Source organism: Saccopteryx leptura, chromosome 3 (assembly GCF_036850995.1).
Source record: "Saccopteryx leptura isolate mSacLep1 chromosome 3, mSacLep1_pri_phased_curated, whole genome shotgun sequence".
Taxonomy (NCBI): Eukaryota; Metazoa; Chordata; class Mammalia; order Chiroptera; family Emballonuridae; genus Saccopteryx; species Saccopteryx leptura.
This window is the reverse complement of record NC_089505.1, coordinates 325,219,510-325,235,999: the sequence shown is the minus strand read 5'-3', so window position 1 is coordinate 325,235,999 and position 16,490 is coordinate 325,219,510. Positions and strand designations below refer to the sequence as shown.

At 45.8% G+C, this 16,490-nt stretch overlaps 2 protein-coding genes across 4 annotated transcripts in view; one reads left to right on the top strand and one right to left on the bottom strand.

Annotated features, from left to right (window-relative positions):
* SPIDR (scaffold protein involved in DNA repair) overlaps positions 1–13,253 on the top strand; it is a 425,527-nt gene extending 412,274 nt beyond the window's left edge. For both annotated transcript variants that reach the window (XM_066379095.1, XM_066379093.1), the window contains 4 exons: positions 3,831–3,924; positions 5,700–5,814; positions 6,109–6,162; positions 12,690–13,253. In XM_066379095.1, the coding sequence (XP_066235192.1) occupies positions 3,831–3,924; positions 5,700–5,814; positions 6,109–6,162; positions 12,690–12,824 (398 nt within the window). In that variant the 3' untranslated portion in view covers positions 12,825–13,253. The remainder of the gene's footprint in view (positions 1–3,830; positions 3,925–5,699; positions 5,815–6,108; positions 6,163–12,689) is intronic.
* CEBPD (CCAAT enhancer binding protein delta) lies at positions 3,947–15,899 on the bottom strand. 2 transcript variants are annotated; one of them, XM_066379098.1, is made up of 3 exons: positions 14,955–15,899; positions 14,423–14,504; positions 3,947–4,117 (listed from the first exon to the last, which is right to left on the bottom strand). In XM_066379098.1, exons 1-3 carry the CDS (start codon positions 15,746–15,748, stop codon positions 4,079–4,081), a joined length of 915 nt encoding a protein of 304 aa, XP_066235195.1. In that variant the 5' UTR covers positions 15,749–15,899; the 3' UTR covers positions 3,947–4,078. The 2 variants fall into 2 exon arrangements, with proteins under 2 accessions (XP_066235195.1, XP_066235194.1); XM_066379097.1 differs by lacking the exon at positions 3,947–4,117 and adding an exon at positions 12,772–12,904.
* Between the last annotated feature and the right edge of the window lie 591 nt (positions 15,900–16,490).

The window sequence follows — 16,490 nt, the reverse complement described above, 5'->3', positions numbered from 1 at the left end:
CAACACCTTTCTGCATTATAAGCCCTATTGACTTTAATTTCTATGCTTTTAACTTGATACCGGTTAGATTTGCAAGGACAGTGAAAGTAGGGGGGCAGCCTTTTCAAAATCAAAATCAAAATCTATTTCCATTTTTAGAAAGTCATTCAAGTATGTCTTGAAAGGATGTATTTTAATAAATCAAACCTACTTAGTTCTCATAGTTCTGTTTTATCCTCTACAGATAAGTTTTCTTCTAATGTTTATTCTAGGAATGAAATTCTTCCCCACTGTGGAGAGGGAATGATAAATGGAAATTTAGGTCACTAATTTCACCACTTTTCAACAAGGATGGTCCATGATTTGACAATATATCTATAATGCTTCATGTTCCAAGAAAATTAGACCATCTCAGTCTCCTGTTTAAAATTCTTCACTGGCTTCTCATCCCTTCCAAGATCAACACTAAAATCCCCAGCAAGATCCTCGATAATCAAAGTCTGTTAACCGTAGAGCCGTCTGACCTGCCTTTCCTTTATGCCTGTTTGGCCTCTAGCCTCCCACAGGATACAGTGTAGGTGCTCCCCTCCTCACCTGCAGCCCCACCTGAGTTCCCTTCTTTTACAAAGCCACACCTGGCCCTCCAGCCAGCCTCATACGCCTCTTTTCTGCACCTCTGAAGGGTCTTTTTTCATTTCTCAATTTAACATTTATTTGACAGTATTTTAAGTAGACTGTTTCAGAGTAGTTTAAGGTTTACTAAGGTGACCAATCTTTCTCCTTTAAGGAGGACAGTCCTTCTTTTGTAAGTTCCATCCTCCCTCAAAAAGTATCCTCCTACATGTCCTCCTTTTTTATTTTGGAAGACTAATCTGTATATGTCCATATTCGATCAACGCAGAGTTGATCCATTGCGTGTGATGTGATGTATTTGTAGCTAAATTAGTACTTTTTTATAATTATTAAAAATTAATAGGCATGTAAGCATAATTACAATATAAAATATTACAAATGTTTTTATTATGCATTTATCATATTATAGTGTATTATTGTTGCAGTGAATAAAATGTTTTATTTATTTACGATATTGTTTTCTTCAATTTGTTTTTGTCCTTCTTTTCCTTGTAAAAAAGTTGGTCACCTTAGGTTTACAGCAAAATTAAGCAGGAGGTACAGAGATTTCTCATATTCTCCTTGCCCCCACAGATGCATTGCCTCTCTTATTATCAACGTCTGCCACCGGAATGGTACATTTGTTACAATAAATAAACCTACTTTGACACGTCCTAATCAACCGCAGAACATAGTTTATATTAAGGTTCCCTGTTGGCATTGTCCTTTCTTTGGGTTGGACCAATGTATGACATGTATCCATCATTGTAGTTCAAACCGAATAGTTGCACTGACCTAAAAATCCTCTATGCTCCACCTATTTATTCCTCCTGCTCTTTTAACACTTGGCAGCCTTGAAATACTGTTTATATAGTTTTACTTCTTCCAGAATGTCTTACAGTTGGAATCACAGCTTTTTGAAACTAGCTTCCTTAGCTAAGCAATATGCATTTAAGTTTCCTCTATGCCTTTGCATGGTTTGATAGCTCATTTCTAGCACTGAATAATATTTCGTTGTCTGGATGTGCCACAGTTTGTTTATTCACCTACTGAAGGACTTCATGGTTGCTTCCAAGCTCAGTTTGTTTATTCACCTACCGAAGGACTTCATAGTTGCTTCCAAGTTTTGCCAATTATGAATAAAACTGCTGTAAACATCTGTATACAGGTGTTTGTGTAGACCCAAGTTTTTGATTCATGTGGATAAATACCGAGGAGCATGATTGCTGACTCATGTGGTAAGACTATACAGTATTTAGCTTTTCAAGAAACCACTAAACTACCTTCCAAAGTCCCACTACCATTTTGCATTCCCACCAGCAAAGAGTTCTTGTTGCTCCACATCCTCACCAGAATTTGGTGTTGTCAGTGTTCTGGTTTTGGGCCATCCTAATAGGTGTGTAGTGGTACTTAATTGTTTTAATTTGCCTGACCAGGCGGTGGCACAGTGGATAGAGCGTCGGACTGGGATGCGGAAGGACCCAGGTTCGAGACCCTGAGGTTACCAGCTTGAGCACGGGCTCATCTGGTTTGACCTTTGGACCCAAGGTCACTGGCTCCAGCAAAGGGTTACTTGCTTTCCTGAAGGCCCAGGGTCAAGACACATATGAGAAAGCAATCAATGAACAACTAAGGTGTCGCAATGCGCAACGAAAAACTGATGATTGATGCTTCTCATCTCTCTCCTTTCCTGTCTGTCTGTCCCTGTCTATCCCTCTCTCTGACTTTCTCTCTGTCTCTGTAAAAAATAATAATAATAAATAAAATTTTTAAAAAATTGTTTTAATTTGCATTTCCCTGATGATACACGATGTTAGACATCTTTTCATATGCTTATTTGTCATTAGTATGTCTTTGGTGAGGTGTCTTTTGAGGTCTTTGGCTCATTTCCCTTTTCATTTAGAAATTAAATTTAATTGGGATGACATTGATCAATAACAGTACAAAGGTCTCAGGTGAACATCCCCATAGCATTTGAACTGTTGATTGTGTTATTTCCCATTACCCCAAAGTTAAATCTTTTTCCATCACCATATATTTGTCCCTCTTGACTCCCCTCCTCCCTACCTCCCTACCCCCTGGAACCGCTTCACTTTTATTGATGTCCATGAGTCTCAGTTTTACATCCCACTGTGTGGGATATATGGCTCATTTCTTAATTGTGTTCTTATTCTTGAGTTTAAAAGTTTACTATATATTTTGGATAATAGTCCTTTATCAGATATGTCTTTTGCAAATATTTTCTCCCATGTTTCATGATAGTTTTACTCATTATTTGTATATCTGCGTTTCCAACCAGATAATAGAGTCCATGAGAGTAGGGATTGTAGCATTCATCTTTATGTTTTTAGTGCTACACGTATGTCCCACACTAAATAGTACTGTATATACATTTGTTTGTTGAAAAATCACAAATGTTGGAGTAAAAATGAAATAGAAAACCAAGGAAATGACAGAATAGGAAATACTAACAAACCAGTAAGAATATTTCTCTTTCCCTGTCAAAGAAGTAGAAACCAAGATGAGGAATTTCATTATGACTCTTAAGGAGTCAAATACTTAAAATGATATGAGCATATACAGGACAATGAAACTGGCGCTCTGTGAGTGGATGGTGACAGTGTGAATCTGAAAGACCTATGGGAAACACCTTCTAAAAGGGTGTTTCTATATTTCTAGTACTCATACTCTTCACACTGTAATTTACTTCTAGGAATCTATCCTGAGGAAAGGGTCTCAGCATACAAACAGTCTCATGTAGAAAGAGATCTATTGCCTAACTACTAAATGAATTTGGCAGTTAAGGAGTTCTCCTTACTGCATAAATGTCCAGTAAGGAGAATGGTTGGGAGAACTATGACACACCATCTAAATGGAATATCAGTAAGATAAAACAATTCTTACAACAGCTATATAGCAGCTTAAAAGGTAGAATGAGACATTGCAATGATTACATTGCTTGTAATGATTCCAGAATGTGTGTATCTGGAAAAAGACTAGAAAAGATGAGGCAAAAATGAAAACACTTGCTTAGGTAGGTTTTTAAAACTTACTTTTTATTGTTATAATTTTGTTCATGCAATAAATGGAAATTATAAAACTCTTAGGAATATTTATGTAAACTCACAAGAGAGAAAAAAAATGGAGGCACTTTGTTATCCTCTGTGTCCTGAGGAGCAAAGAGTTGGGAGGGCAGTCACCACCTCTCAGACTCTGGCTTTGCTTTCACTTGCGTCTAGGCACTGTGGTTGGTGTGGATGAGAGCACTGCCTTCTCGTGGCCTACATGTAACCTGTGTGGCAGCAAGAGATTGGAACAGAGCCCAGAAGACAGGTAAGGAGGCAGGGACTGGCCTGAAAGAGCCCGAGGCAGCGGCACCGTCCCAGGATCCCACTGCCTGACTGCTTCAGGCAGCTTCCCTGCACCAGGGGCTAAGCCCCAGCTCCCAGAGCAAAACTGAGTCTGCTGAGCTGCGTGGTGTCTTTTCTCAGTAACAAGGAATTTGTCTGTTTCTTGCAGCTTCTGTCTGAAAGAGAAAAGAGCCAGGTTTTGTCCTCAGCTTATTTATTATTATTGAGAAAGGAGAAAGACTCAGAGTAAACATGAGTAAATAAGACTAACTTGGTAACTGTACAGCTTGTCCTTTGCAGGGACACATTTTTTCCAGAGACCAATGAACAGCTACGTAAACAGACATTCCTTCCCTGCAAGTGTTACTGCACCCACTCCCTAGAGACCCAGGGTCTGAGGCTGGGTAGAAATGCAGTTCTCTGAATCAGTTTTCTAGCCTCCCGAGCTGCCTTTGTTACATGACAGATAGAAAGGGGCACAATACTTTTCTGCTTCTTAAGAAGCAAAGGGCGGATGTCTCCTCAATGCTTCCTGGCATTATGTATAAACAAGTCATCACTAGGTCTTATTTAAGAGATAAGAAGAGTGTGAATCACAGGTTTACTTGGTAGCAATAAGGAGCACAGATACCAATGATTAAAAACAGGTTTTTCCAGCCTGATCGTTGGTGGCTTAGTGGATAGAGCATCGACCTGGGACTCTGAGGTCCAGGTTCCATACCCCAGGTCACTGGCTTGAGCTCGGGCTATCCGACTTGAGCGCAGGGTCACCAGCTTAAGTGTGGGATCATAGACACGACCCCATGGTTGTAGGCCTGAGCCCAAAAGTCAAGCCCAAGGTCGCTGACTTGAACAAGGAGTCACTGGTCTGGCTTGAGCTTGCCCCCTCACCCCCACCAGCAAGGCACGTATGAGAAGCAATCAGTGAACAACTAAAGTGCCTCAACTACTAGCTGATGCTTCTCATCTCTCTCTTTTTTTGTATTTTTCTGAAGCTGGAAACGGGGAGAGACAGTCAGACAGACTCCCGCATGCGCCCGACCGGGATCCACCCGGCACGCCCACCAGGGGGCGATGCTCTGCCCATCCTGGGCATCGCTCTGTCGCGACCAGAGCCACTCTAGCGCCTGGGGCAGAGGCCAAGGAGCCATCCCCAGCACCCGGGCCATCTTTGCTCCAATGGAGCCTCGGCTGCGGAAGGGGAAGAGAGAGACAGAGAGGAAGGAAAAGGGGAGGGGTGGAGAAGCAGATTGGTGCCTCTCCTGTGTGCCCTGGCCGGGAATCGAACCCGAGACTTCCGCATGCCAGGCCGACACTCTACCACTAAGCCAACCGGCCAGGGCCTGTCTCTTCTTGAGTAAAGAAAAAACAGGTTTTTCCGTTCAGGCAGGTAGGAAGCCCTGACTTCCCCTTGCCTGGCAGAAGCCTTCCCTTTTTTCATGGGACGTTTGCTGTCATACTCTGAGCTCAGCTTGAATGAGGCTTCCCTGCCTAAGAGACTGTCCCTGGTTACATGCCCATGAAGCATGGGTTATACACCATCAGCTAGAAGCTGAGGTAGCTGACAATTTATCCTTCAGAACAGGCTGAGCCCAGGGCTGCTTCTGGCCTATTTTAGAATCTTGTTGTTTTTTTTAAATAAATCCCCTTTTCTGTCTCAGCAATCATTCATGTTTCAAAAAATGCCTGTCTGCTACTAGACTCTTCTGATTTGTGTGTTTTCAAGTGTTGTCTTCCCTGTGTGCTTTCAAATGACAGAGGCGCCTTTTTCTGTGTGGACTGTTCCCACGTGGTCACCTCTCCGCTTCTCAGAAGGCACCTTCTGGTCTTCTTGGACTGTCCCTCACGACCCCAGTGCAGAGTGAGGATCAAGGTAGGCCGCTATAGGAGTTTGCGTGCATCCCATCTCCACCTCATGGAGCCACTGACTCACTGGATTGGACAGAGTTGCATTCGTTACTCTTTTCCTGGGAAGAGGGCAAAGAACTCACCCTCGGGAACACAATCTTTCCATATCTGTGACTTAAAAATCACATTTGACTTAAGGCTTTGAGATGAAAGCTACTAAAGAGAAGAGAGGTAGTTCATATGTAACAGAACATGAGTGTTTTAGCAGGAGCACTTATTACATTGGGATTTTAACCCAGCCATTTTACTGTTATTGCAGCTGGCACAGAGCAGCATCTCTTCACTCCTGAGGTTTGCCACCTGTGAGGATGGGGTAAGTCCAGGGACTTCCAGCCCAGATGTATGTCCTCATGCTCTTAAGTCCTAAATTAGCAGATCACCCCCCCAATGAAGACCCCTGTCCCATGTACTTTTAGTTACAACAGTCCCACAATATAACTGTGTACATACTACGTGTTTAGACTAGACCGAGACGTGGATAAGTCTTACTGCTGTTATTCACTGTAAAATGCTCGTGTCTGCTAACAGGATCCTTCCTTTCTGGAACTCAGGTTACTTCCTGGGCAGTTATATGGTGGACACATGAATCTGTCCCAGTGGCTCTGGATTATGATAAAACACTGTTGAGATTTCACAATCTTCTGCCATGGTTTCACATTAATAAAACAATTTTCAGAGAGACACACACTGTTTTTTTAAGTTTGGGTATTCCAGAGTCTGAGTAACTGGACACTTTACCATTATTCTCAGACCCAGTTCTCCTGCCCTGAGAGTCCTACCGTATAACTCAGTAGAGTGTACAGTGTACTCAGTGCAGTGTCAAACTTAGTAAAGTGGTCTGCTCCTCCAAGAAAACCACCGCCTAAATAGAACATGTAGCAAAGACAGTTTTCTTCTTCATGAAAGTTGGCCCTCATAAACAAAAGCAGTCTGTCCTTGAGATGCCACTTCTGTCTTGTCAAAGCCATTTAAAGTGCCAGAAGTGGCCTGTGGAATTGCTGAGCCACAGAGAAGGGCACTGGGGGCTGACCACGACAGTGGTGCCCGGGAATAGCCCCCAGTCCCAAAGGTATCTGTGACCAGTGTTGGGGTCTACATCTAAGTAGCAGACCTGGACTGGCTCTTGAGGTAGTGGTGAAAAGAGAGGCTGATCATCTACAAAACTTTCTGATGGGTTCTCATGGCCGAATTCGAGCTCCGAGTCCAGCGGAATTGGAGGCTGTTTGACCCACCCCTGGAGGCTGCCCTCTACAGCCCCTTGCCGTCCACTGGCCCCCCACCTCCTGCACCTAGTGGGAGGCTGCAGCACCAGGATGTGGAGCAGCTGTTAACGTTCTTTCATCGACCATGACTATCAGAGTTTGGGTTAAATTGGAATGTAGGTCCATGAACAGAAACTTTAAGAATCACTGGTCTGACTGTGGTTCCAAGCTCTGATTTCAGGGTAGAAACACCTATGGAGCGCCAAAAAAAAAAAAGTTTCTGGTTCTCTCCATAAGATAAAGCCCATCAGCCTGGGAATGTCCCTTTAAAGCAATTTGGAGACACGCCCCCACCCCTAACTCCTTACCCTAATGTTAAACAAGGGGTTGCTGTGCCAACAGAGAGCGACAGACCAGGCTGCAGGAGGGTTTGTAAATAAGTGTTCCCTGATTGCTTAAAAGTAAAATGTCAGTACATAATTACAATGTACCAAGAACTGTACTCATTAGTCTTCTCACATGTTGCCTCATTTAATCTCCCCAACATCCCAGTGGGGCAGAATCCACACTTTACTGCAAAGAAACCAAAGAGTGCAAGGCTTCGAGCCACTGTTTTTGTTGGTTGCAGAGACATCTCACGGAGGGAAAGTCATTGTTATCCCCACAGGTGACCACCTAGCAGTCTTAGTAGCCAGCCCAAATTGGTGGTAACAGGGACCGTTGTGTCTGTGTTTCTGTTCTTATGGAAGTTTGTATGTTCCATGGGTGACGTGTTAGCACTAACTGTTGACTGATTCTTTGTTGCCTCATCTTTCAGTCCTTAGAGGAGAGAGAGAGGAAGCAAGATAGGAGCAGTACTGGGTAAGGATTCGCGATTTCCAAGACAGAGAGCTTTCAACGGGTGCTAAAGATAACAGAACTGGGTATCAGGGAAATATTTCTGTGGAGAATGTTAGTGGAATGTCTTGGTAAAACTCTTGCTTAAGGAGAACACAGCAAGTCTGGCCTGTGATGGTGCAGTGGATAAAGCATCAGCCTAGAATGCTGACGTCACCAGTTCGAAACCCAGGCTTGCCTGGTCAAGGCACATGCAAGAAACAACGACAAGTTGATACTTCCTGCTCCCTTACCCCTTCACTCTCTCTCTACCCTTTCTCTCAAATTAAAAAAAAAAAAGAACACAGCAAAATGAACCAAAACCCGCAACCTAAACCAGGGGTAGTCAACCTTTTTATACCTACCGCCCACTTTTGTATCTCTGTTAGTAGTAAAATTTTCTAACCACCCACTGGTTCCACAGTAATGGTGATTTATAAAGTAGGGAAGTTACTTTACTTTATAAAATTTATAAAGCAGAGTTACAGCAAGTTAAATCAGGTAATAATAATTACTTACCAAGTACTTTATGTCGGATTTTCACTAAGTTTGGCAGAATAAATCTTTATAAAACAACTTACTATAGTTAAATCTATCTTTTTATTTATACTTTGGTTGCTCCGCTACCGCCCACCATGAAAGCTGGAATGCCCACTAGTGGACGGTAGGGACCAGGTTGACTACCACTGACCTAAACAAACTAAAATCAACACTACTTGGGGATGGTGTACAACTCACCTGCTTTTCCACACAGCAAAAAGGTGCAGTGTTTGCCCTGCAGTTCTTTAAGTGGCCTTGGCAAGGCCCTACCTCCCTCTCAATTCCTGCAGGCTCCCCCCTCAGAGAGTGGCCTGGTGCCACCTCTAGGAATCCTCCAGTGGCGGACAGCCTTGACCACTCACTCTACCTTAAGGACCCAGAGACCAGAAAGAAGCCCTGGCTGAAATGCTTTTTCACTTGATTTCCCACTGGTTGAGGCTGGTTTGTACATCCCACACATTTAACTTCCCAACTGCAATACTCTCTTACGTAAAATCCTACCAGAGCTCAAAAGAGTGTGTATGTGAACATGTATGTGTATTTGAGTGTTTGTGTATGTTTGAGTGTGCTCATACACCTGTGTGTGCTCACGTGTACATGTGTGCACTAGAGTGTGTATACATGTGCACTGGATAAGGGGCAACAGGTTGTGACAGCCTCAGGTGCCAACTTTGCAGGTGCTCTGTTATCAGAGTTGACACGAGAAAAATAAAAGTACCGTATTTCCCCATTTGTAAGACGCTCCCATGTATAACACGCACCTTAATTTTGGGGCTCAAAATTTGAAAAAAGAGGTAATACGTAAAGTTATTGAACTCAAGTTTTGTTCATTGTAAAGTTCATATAACTCCTCATCACTGTCAAAACTCCCATCCATTAGCTTGTCCTCCTCTGTGTCTGATAAGGAATCACTGCCTTCACATATTGCCTTGTCCTCAGTTCCATCTATGGCATTTGAAATGCCACACTTCTACAACCACTGTAAAAGATGCACCCAGTTTTAGACCCCAAATTTTTCAAAGGAAGTGCTTCTTATACATGGGGAAATATGGTAAATTCCAAGCATGAGGTACATTTTAGTAAACTCCTCATCCCTACAGTGGATAATTGAAGCTTTTCATCTGACCTAGAAAGGAGCTGTTGGAAGATGGGTAGAATGACATCAGCCATGGGTCTTCCAGTCTGGATTCTGTCTGTTTTCTGGGTGAGAATGTACCCAGAAAACATGCATTCTCTTTGCCAAAATCCAGATAATCACATTAGGACTTTCCATGAGAACCATAACTCCATTCCCTGGTTACGATACATGAGTGTTAAGTGTTAGGCCTTCACTTTAATGTTGTTCAGCTGCAGAAGTGTAAACAATCAAATTGGCCATCTTTGTACAGGTTAGTTCTGAAAGGTAATATTACAGCGATAAGAAGTTTGGAGTTTGTTTCCTTAGCTTTCAGAAAAAGAAAATATATTGTGCATTTTTAAAATAGAGACACATTTTACACATATGCACATACACATTCATATGAGAGTACATCTGAGTTTGTTGATGGGTGTGATTGTTTTAACCTATCGGTTAATTTCCACTAAATACAAAATAAATAAAATTTAATATCTATTTATAAATGATAGTTATTATTGAAGACTAACTGCCAATCTTGACTTTTTTTTTAAGTGAGAGGAGAGGAGATAGACTCCTACATGCACCCCAACAGGGCCACCTGGCAACCCTTATGTGGGGCCAATGTTTGAATCAACAGAGCTATTCTAAGTGTCCGAGGCCAACGCACAAACCAATGTGGAGCCACTGACTGCAAGAGGAAAAGAGAGAGAGGGGGGAAGAGAACTAGATGATCGTTTCTCCTGTGTGCCCTCACTGGGACTCAAACCCTGGACATCTGCACACCAGGCCAGTGCTCTACCACTGAGCCAACAGGCCGCAACCATGACATTTTTTTAATGATTTTTTGCTGACTTTCTGAAGTCAGAATTCTATACTTTTACCCCAAGTAAAAGTGAAGGAATGCCACGGCTAACCAGAATGGTAAGAGACAACAAAGAAGTATCTCGTTGTCCTATCTCCATCATCCCAGCCCTGTATGGGAACCTCTCAGTTCCGTCTTGTTCATAGTCATTTCTTCAGTGCCAGGCCCTTCATGGGTTCATAATAAATTGTCGATGGGCCCTGGCCTGTTGGCTCAGCGGTAGAGCGTCGCCTGGCGTGTGGGGGACCTGGGTTCAATTCCCGGCCAGGGCACATAGGAAAAGCGCCCATTTGCTTCTCCACTCCCCCCTCCTTCCTCTCTGTCTCTCTCTTCCCCTCCCGTAGCCAAGGCTCCATTGGAGCAAAGATGGCCTGGGGGCTGGGGATGGCTCCTTGGCCTCTGCCCCAGGCGCTAGAGTGGCTCTGGTCGCGGCAGAGCGACGCCCCGGAGGGGCAGAGCATCGCCCCCTGGTGGGCAGAGCTTCGCCCCTGGTGGGCGTGCCGGGTGGATCCCGGTCGGGCGCATGCGGGAGTCTGTCTGTCTGTCTCTCCCCGTTTGCAGCTTCAGAAAAAAAAAAATAAGAAAAAATAAATAAATAAATAAACCGTCGATGAATGATTATGGGAGTGGGCCATAATAAATTTGACGTCTGTGTCACATATGATCCCAGGTTGTAGGAAGACCTTAGCTACCATTGCCAAGTCAGATACTTTTAGTCCCATCACTTTTCCTTTCTTGACACTAGCAACGCTCACTCCCCCATCACTCCATTAAACCACTGTGTTAACTTTGCACTAAATTGTTACTAAGCAACCAAAACTCTTAATCACATTGAATAGGATTGGTATTCAGTATATAGGAAAATCAAAGTATCACAGTGAGCTGACATTAGAGTGGTGTTCCTACCCCAAACTGATCCTGTATTTATTGTTTCAAAGCAAACCATCTCAAAGCTCAGTGGCTGACACACTTATTTTGTACACATACCTGCAGTTTGGACAGGGTTCTGTGAGGACAGTTCATCTCGGTTCCAGTGGGCATCAGCCGGTGCTGCAAAGGCTGGGCTGCAGGATCAGAAGGCCCTTCGATGCCCAGCTGGCTGCTGTGCTCCTGTTGGCTGGAGCCTGCGGGGCTCTTGCTGGGCACCCACACAGCCTGACCTCCCTCACATACTGTGTGTATCTGGGTCCCAAAAGAGACAGGCAGAAGAAGCTGGGCACCTTTCCTGACCGAGCTTGGCATGTAATTCAGGGCTCTGTCCACTGCACTCTGTTCATGAGAAGCCAGTCACTGAGCCCAGCCTAGACTCAGGGGGAGGGCAGTAATGCCCAGCTTAGATGAGAGGGCATCAGAGAGCCACAGACGTGCCTGCTCTGTAACATACTGAACAAAGCTGCTGTTGATTTGTTATGGGTTTTGCTCAAAAAGAAGTGACAGTCCCAGTACTCTGCAGGAGGCAGCAAAGGGGTTTCTGAAAAAACATTACCTTCCAGGGCTTCAGTCTCCTATGAAGCCAGAGATGTTATTCATCCCAGTGCATTTTAGCCTCTCTTTATTTTCAGTCCCCATTTCCACCCCATAAAAGAATGTTCTGAAGTTCGATATGGAAAGACTGATAAGGGCGCACCCCACCTTCCTCGCCATCTGTACCCCTGCTGCCCAGCGCCCTCTTCATCTGGAGATGAGCCTTGCCCAAGATTAACCAGTCTCCATAAGATGTTCATCAAACAGAACGGGAATAAAAAGATTTCTACAATATAGAGGTGTTTAGCTCAGTATCACTCGAGAAGAAATAATATCCCATTGAGGGAAGTTTGGGGCAAAGTACCAGGAAATGCTTTGACCAGAGTGTTGCTAGACTGGGGAGTGTCCTAAAGGAAGTGGGAGACGAGGGCATGATGCATGCCCAGCCCCCAGCATTCCCGGCTCCTAACCCTCCGTTCCTGTCCTAGGACAGCAGGCTGAGAGATGTTTATTGTTGCATCCACTAACATCAATAAGATTTTAAAGGTTCTTGTGTAGAAACAGGATTGTTATCAGAAAATATCAATTCCTTCACTTACCGTAATAAATAGGCTATCACAGCCCCTCCTTTTTCCTTCCTCGCCAGTGTTCTCAACCGCATGCAGAGCGGAAGGTCATGCACTGAGAACGAGCCATCTAATACTACTCCAGTGTTCTGTGTCACTGAGAACACCACGCAGGGCTGTTTGCTTTAACCAGCATGTCTTTTATCACTGCAGGGTTATGAATTGGAGAGTGTCATCGGAAAGGAGATGGGGACGTTAAATTGCTTTGTCCAGTCCATAACTACTCACCCAACTAGCAGCATTGCATTGGAGGAAATTGAACTTCTGAGTGCAAAACGAGCTTCCTAAAATCACCATCGTTGTCATAGGAATCTGAATTTTGTAATGTGTTTGCAGCTGTGCTGGTGGTGGTTTTTGGTAGTTGTTAGCTATGGGCAAAGTGAATATATTTTGTGATCTTAAGATTGAATTTAAGATTTTTCTGGGGCACATGTTACTAAAATGGCTTTGTAAACTATAGATCAAAATACTTTTTTTTCTACAGTTACATGTATTTTTAATACCTTCCTGCACACTTAGGAACATAACTGTTAATAAAGCTGACATAAGCTTGAGTTCTTCGTTTTGTATTTATCTTAGGCAATAATAGTAATGTAGCAGGATAATGTTTTGGTCAATTGCAATTTTAAAGTGTTTAAATTTTACCGTGATTCAACGTTTTTCTTGTAGTATTTGTTTTAACATTCCCCAAAGAATAAACTGCAGAGCTTAAACCTTTGTCCTTGACTGTTATTACTGTTCTGCTACAATAAATGTCCAACCTAAGCATTTTGCACTTAAGTTTTTTTGTTTCATTTTTTGTTTGTGTTTTACACTTAAGTTTGGGGAAATATTCTGGGGAACTTTGTCAGTGGTAAAAATGTTACCCATCAAGTGTAAATTAGCCGATGTGATTATAGGTATACTGAACAGAGAGATCAGCTCACTCTTGACAAGCCTGTTTCATCACACTCGACACTGTCTGTGCACAGAGAGCCAGGATCACAGGCTGAAGAGAAGCAGATTTTTAACGTTTGCTTTGCTGGCAGAAGTTTAAATTAATCCATGAATTAATTAGCTTTAGACACTAAAGATTGTTTTCTCCCTTATAACAATAGATATGACAGTCAATAGTTAATTACATAATAGCAATCAATGTACCAAGACATCAAGGAAGGGTGCCTAATACCCGCTTCCACTGGGAGAAAAGTGAAGAGCTTTATTTGTCCAGATTAAGCTTTGAAACATTACAATTACTGCAAGATAGCCGGTTTTAAGTAGCTTTGTGGCATCCTTTTCATCTACTACATGACTATTTTATATTCCTACGCACTTTGAAAATCTCCTTGAGCCCTGATGTGTGGTGGCGCAGTGAGTGGATAAAGCATCTACCTGGAATGCTGAGGTTGCCAGTTTGAAACCCCGGGCTTGCCCAGTCAGGGCACATATGGGAGTTGATGCTTCCTGCTCCTCTCTCTCTCTCTCTCTCTAAAATGAATAAATTTTTTTAAAAAAGAAAATCTACTTGAAGCTGTTCGACACTGAGGAAAGTGAAAGCAAAGTCCAGTGAAAGCCAAACAATAATTCAGATATGCTTTCAGAATAACCTGAGCCTTCCTCTACCCCCACCCCTGGAGCAGTCAACTAAAATTAGGGAGCTTTTCAGTTGTTTTCCAAAAGGCCCCAGACTAGCTTCAGGGCCAGTCAGCCAGTTAGTTCCCTTCCAAGTCTGGGTACTTCTTTTCGGAGCACTTTCCACCAGAAAGTTGCTAGCTTAACGTGAGTTTAGTCGTCTTCGCTGGTCTTAGGCAAGTTAAATAAAATAACTGGAGATAGACTAACAAGTTTCAAAAGCAAAGCAGACCCTGTCTTCTAAGACGCTCGGCTCCCCCTCTGGGGTGACGCACCTCGGTCCCGCGCGGCCTTCTAGGTGCCCAGCTGCATACATGGTACTGGAATGCTCCTGGAGCCCCCAGCGTGCAGGAATCACTGAAAATACAAGAATCAGGGTGGTTTTAAATGCTTCTTTATTCTTTCAAAGACTGTAAAAATGTAATAAAAAAAAAAGTATGCTCAGTCTTCTTATCTACATACAATACAAAGGGTTGTATTTTTTTTTCTTTTTTTCTTTTTTTAAACAAATGTACCTTAGCTGCATCAACAGGAGTAAGATGGAGAGGGGAAAAAAACTACCATTATTTAAATAATTTAAGGGAAAATAAACACGTAGCTTCTCTCGAAGTTCAGTGGTGACAAGTCCAGGTTGTAGCTTCCTTTCACTCACACGTCCCAAAGAAATTGTAGCCGGCCCCGCGCCAAGCGGCTCTCACTGCATCCGGCCTGGGCGCGCTTCGCTCCGGGCCCGTCGGGTCTGAGGTATCGGTCGTTGGTAAGTTTCCCTGCGCCCTCCGCCCCCCCGCCCCCCGAGACACGCGTTACCGGCAGTCCGCGGTCCCCGCGGCCGGCAGGAAGGACTGACTGGGTAGCTGTTTGAAGAACTGCCGGAGGCCGGTCAGGTCCCGCGTGAGCTGCTCCACACGCTGGTGCAGCTTCTCGTTCTCGGCCGACAGCTCCACCAATTTCTGCTGCATCTCCTGGTTGCGCCGCTTGGCCTTGTCGCGGCTCTTGCGCACCGCGATATTGTTGCGCTCGCGCCTCTGCCGGTACTCCGGGCTGCCGCGGTCCGGGCCCCTCTTGCCCGCACTCTTCTCCCGGACCGGGCCTGGCCCTGGGCTCGGTCCGGGGCTGTACCGCGACGGCTCCGGCGACGTGGGCGGTGTTGGTTGTGCGGCAGCCGCCAGGCTCACCACGGTCTGCGCGCACGCCGCCACCTGCGCGGGCAGCAGCGAGCCTTGTGCGTCGCTGTCGCCCCAGTCGGGCTCGCGCTTGAGGTGCCGCGGGGCAGCGGGGCCTGGGCCCGGGGGTCTTGCGAGGTCGCCAGGCAGCTGCTCCAGGGCACCCGCGCCCGCCGGGCACGCCTTGTGGTTGCTATTGAAAAGATCGGCGAAGAGCTCGTCGTGGCACAGCTCCAAGGTGGGCACCGCGGCCATGGAGTCGATGTAGGCGCTGAAGTCGATGGCACTCTCGTCGTCGTACATGGCGGGGACAGAGGCGCCCGGCTCGCTCACACGGGCCGGCTTGCCAGTCCGGCCAGGCTCGTAGAAGTGTGCGGGCTCTGCGGGCCAGGGTGCGCCGCGCACCGGGCCGTCCAGGCTGAAAAGGGCAGCGCTCATGGCGGCGTCCGGCTTTGCTCTGTGTTGGAGCGCGGCTGTCACCTCGCTGGGCCGGGCCCGCCGACTTTTCTAGCCCGGGCTGACGCGCAGGCCCCGCCCCGGCTCCAGTGCTGCGGGGGCGCCCGGGGGCCGTGGGGTAGGGACACTGCGGGCGGCGGCGGGGGCGCCCTCGGAACTCCCGCCCGGTTCCGGAGCCGCCCCCTCGAACCTTCCCTTACCGCCTTACTTACTACACCCCGGAGCCACCCCGCCCGCCCCGCCTCCCACACACACACCAGCGCGTGAAAGAAGAGGCTCATGCTTCCTTCCCCGCCCCAGCCTTACCCAGCCCGGGCAGTCCTGCTGGGAATGACCCTCCCTCTGCCCGCACTCAGGGTTCTTCTTCCTGTTTATAATGTTTGAGCTTTCTCGTTCTTCCGAGCCGGGAGTGAAATCAGAACCAGGACTTGGCCGTGACGCGCGTGTCCTGGGCCAGTTCCCAGAGTCAGATGGAGGGAGGCGGGGGAGGGGAGGGGGGGGGGGGACTCCAGGGCAAAGGACAGAACAAGGGAACGCAAGGGGACGTTCTCCAGACACAGATACCGCTCGTCATCGCGGCTAATGCTTCCTGGATAGCAGGACAGAGCAAAAGTAGGAGAAGGAGTCGTGTCGCAGCGTCCAAGCCGCCCGTCACCCTATGCAGCGCGCGGAGGCCGGGCCAGGTCCCCGAACCTCGTAAAGCACCGCAAGAACCTCAGGGAAC

Excerpts from the sequence above, each read along its gene's own strand:
- CEBPD (XM_066379097.1), bottom strand. The coding sequence starts at position 15,748 with ATGAGCGCTGCCCTTTTCAGCCTGGACGGCCCGGTGCGCGGCGCACCC. Across the intron at positions 14,505-14,954 it reads GCGGGGACCGCGGACTGCCG|TGATTCCTGCACGCTGGGGG; the intron begins GTAACGCGTGTC and ends TTGTATTTTCAG. Across the intron at positions 12,905-14,422 it reads GAAGGCCGCGCGGGACCGAG|CTAACAACTACCAAAAACCA; the intron begins GTGCGTCACCCC and ends CTTTGCCCATAG.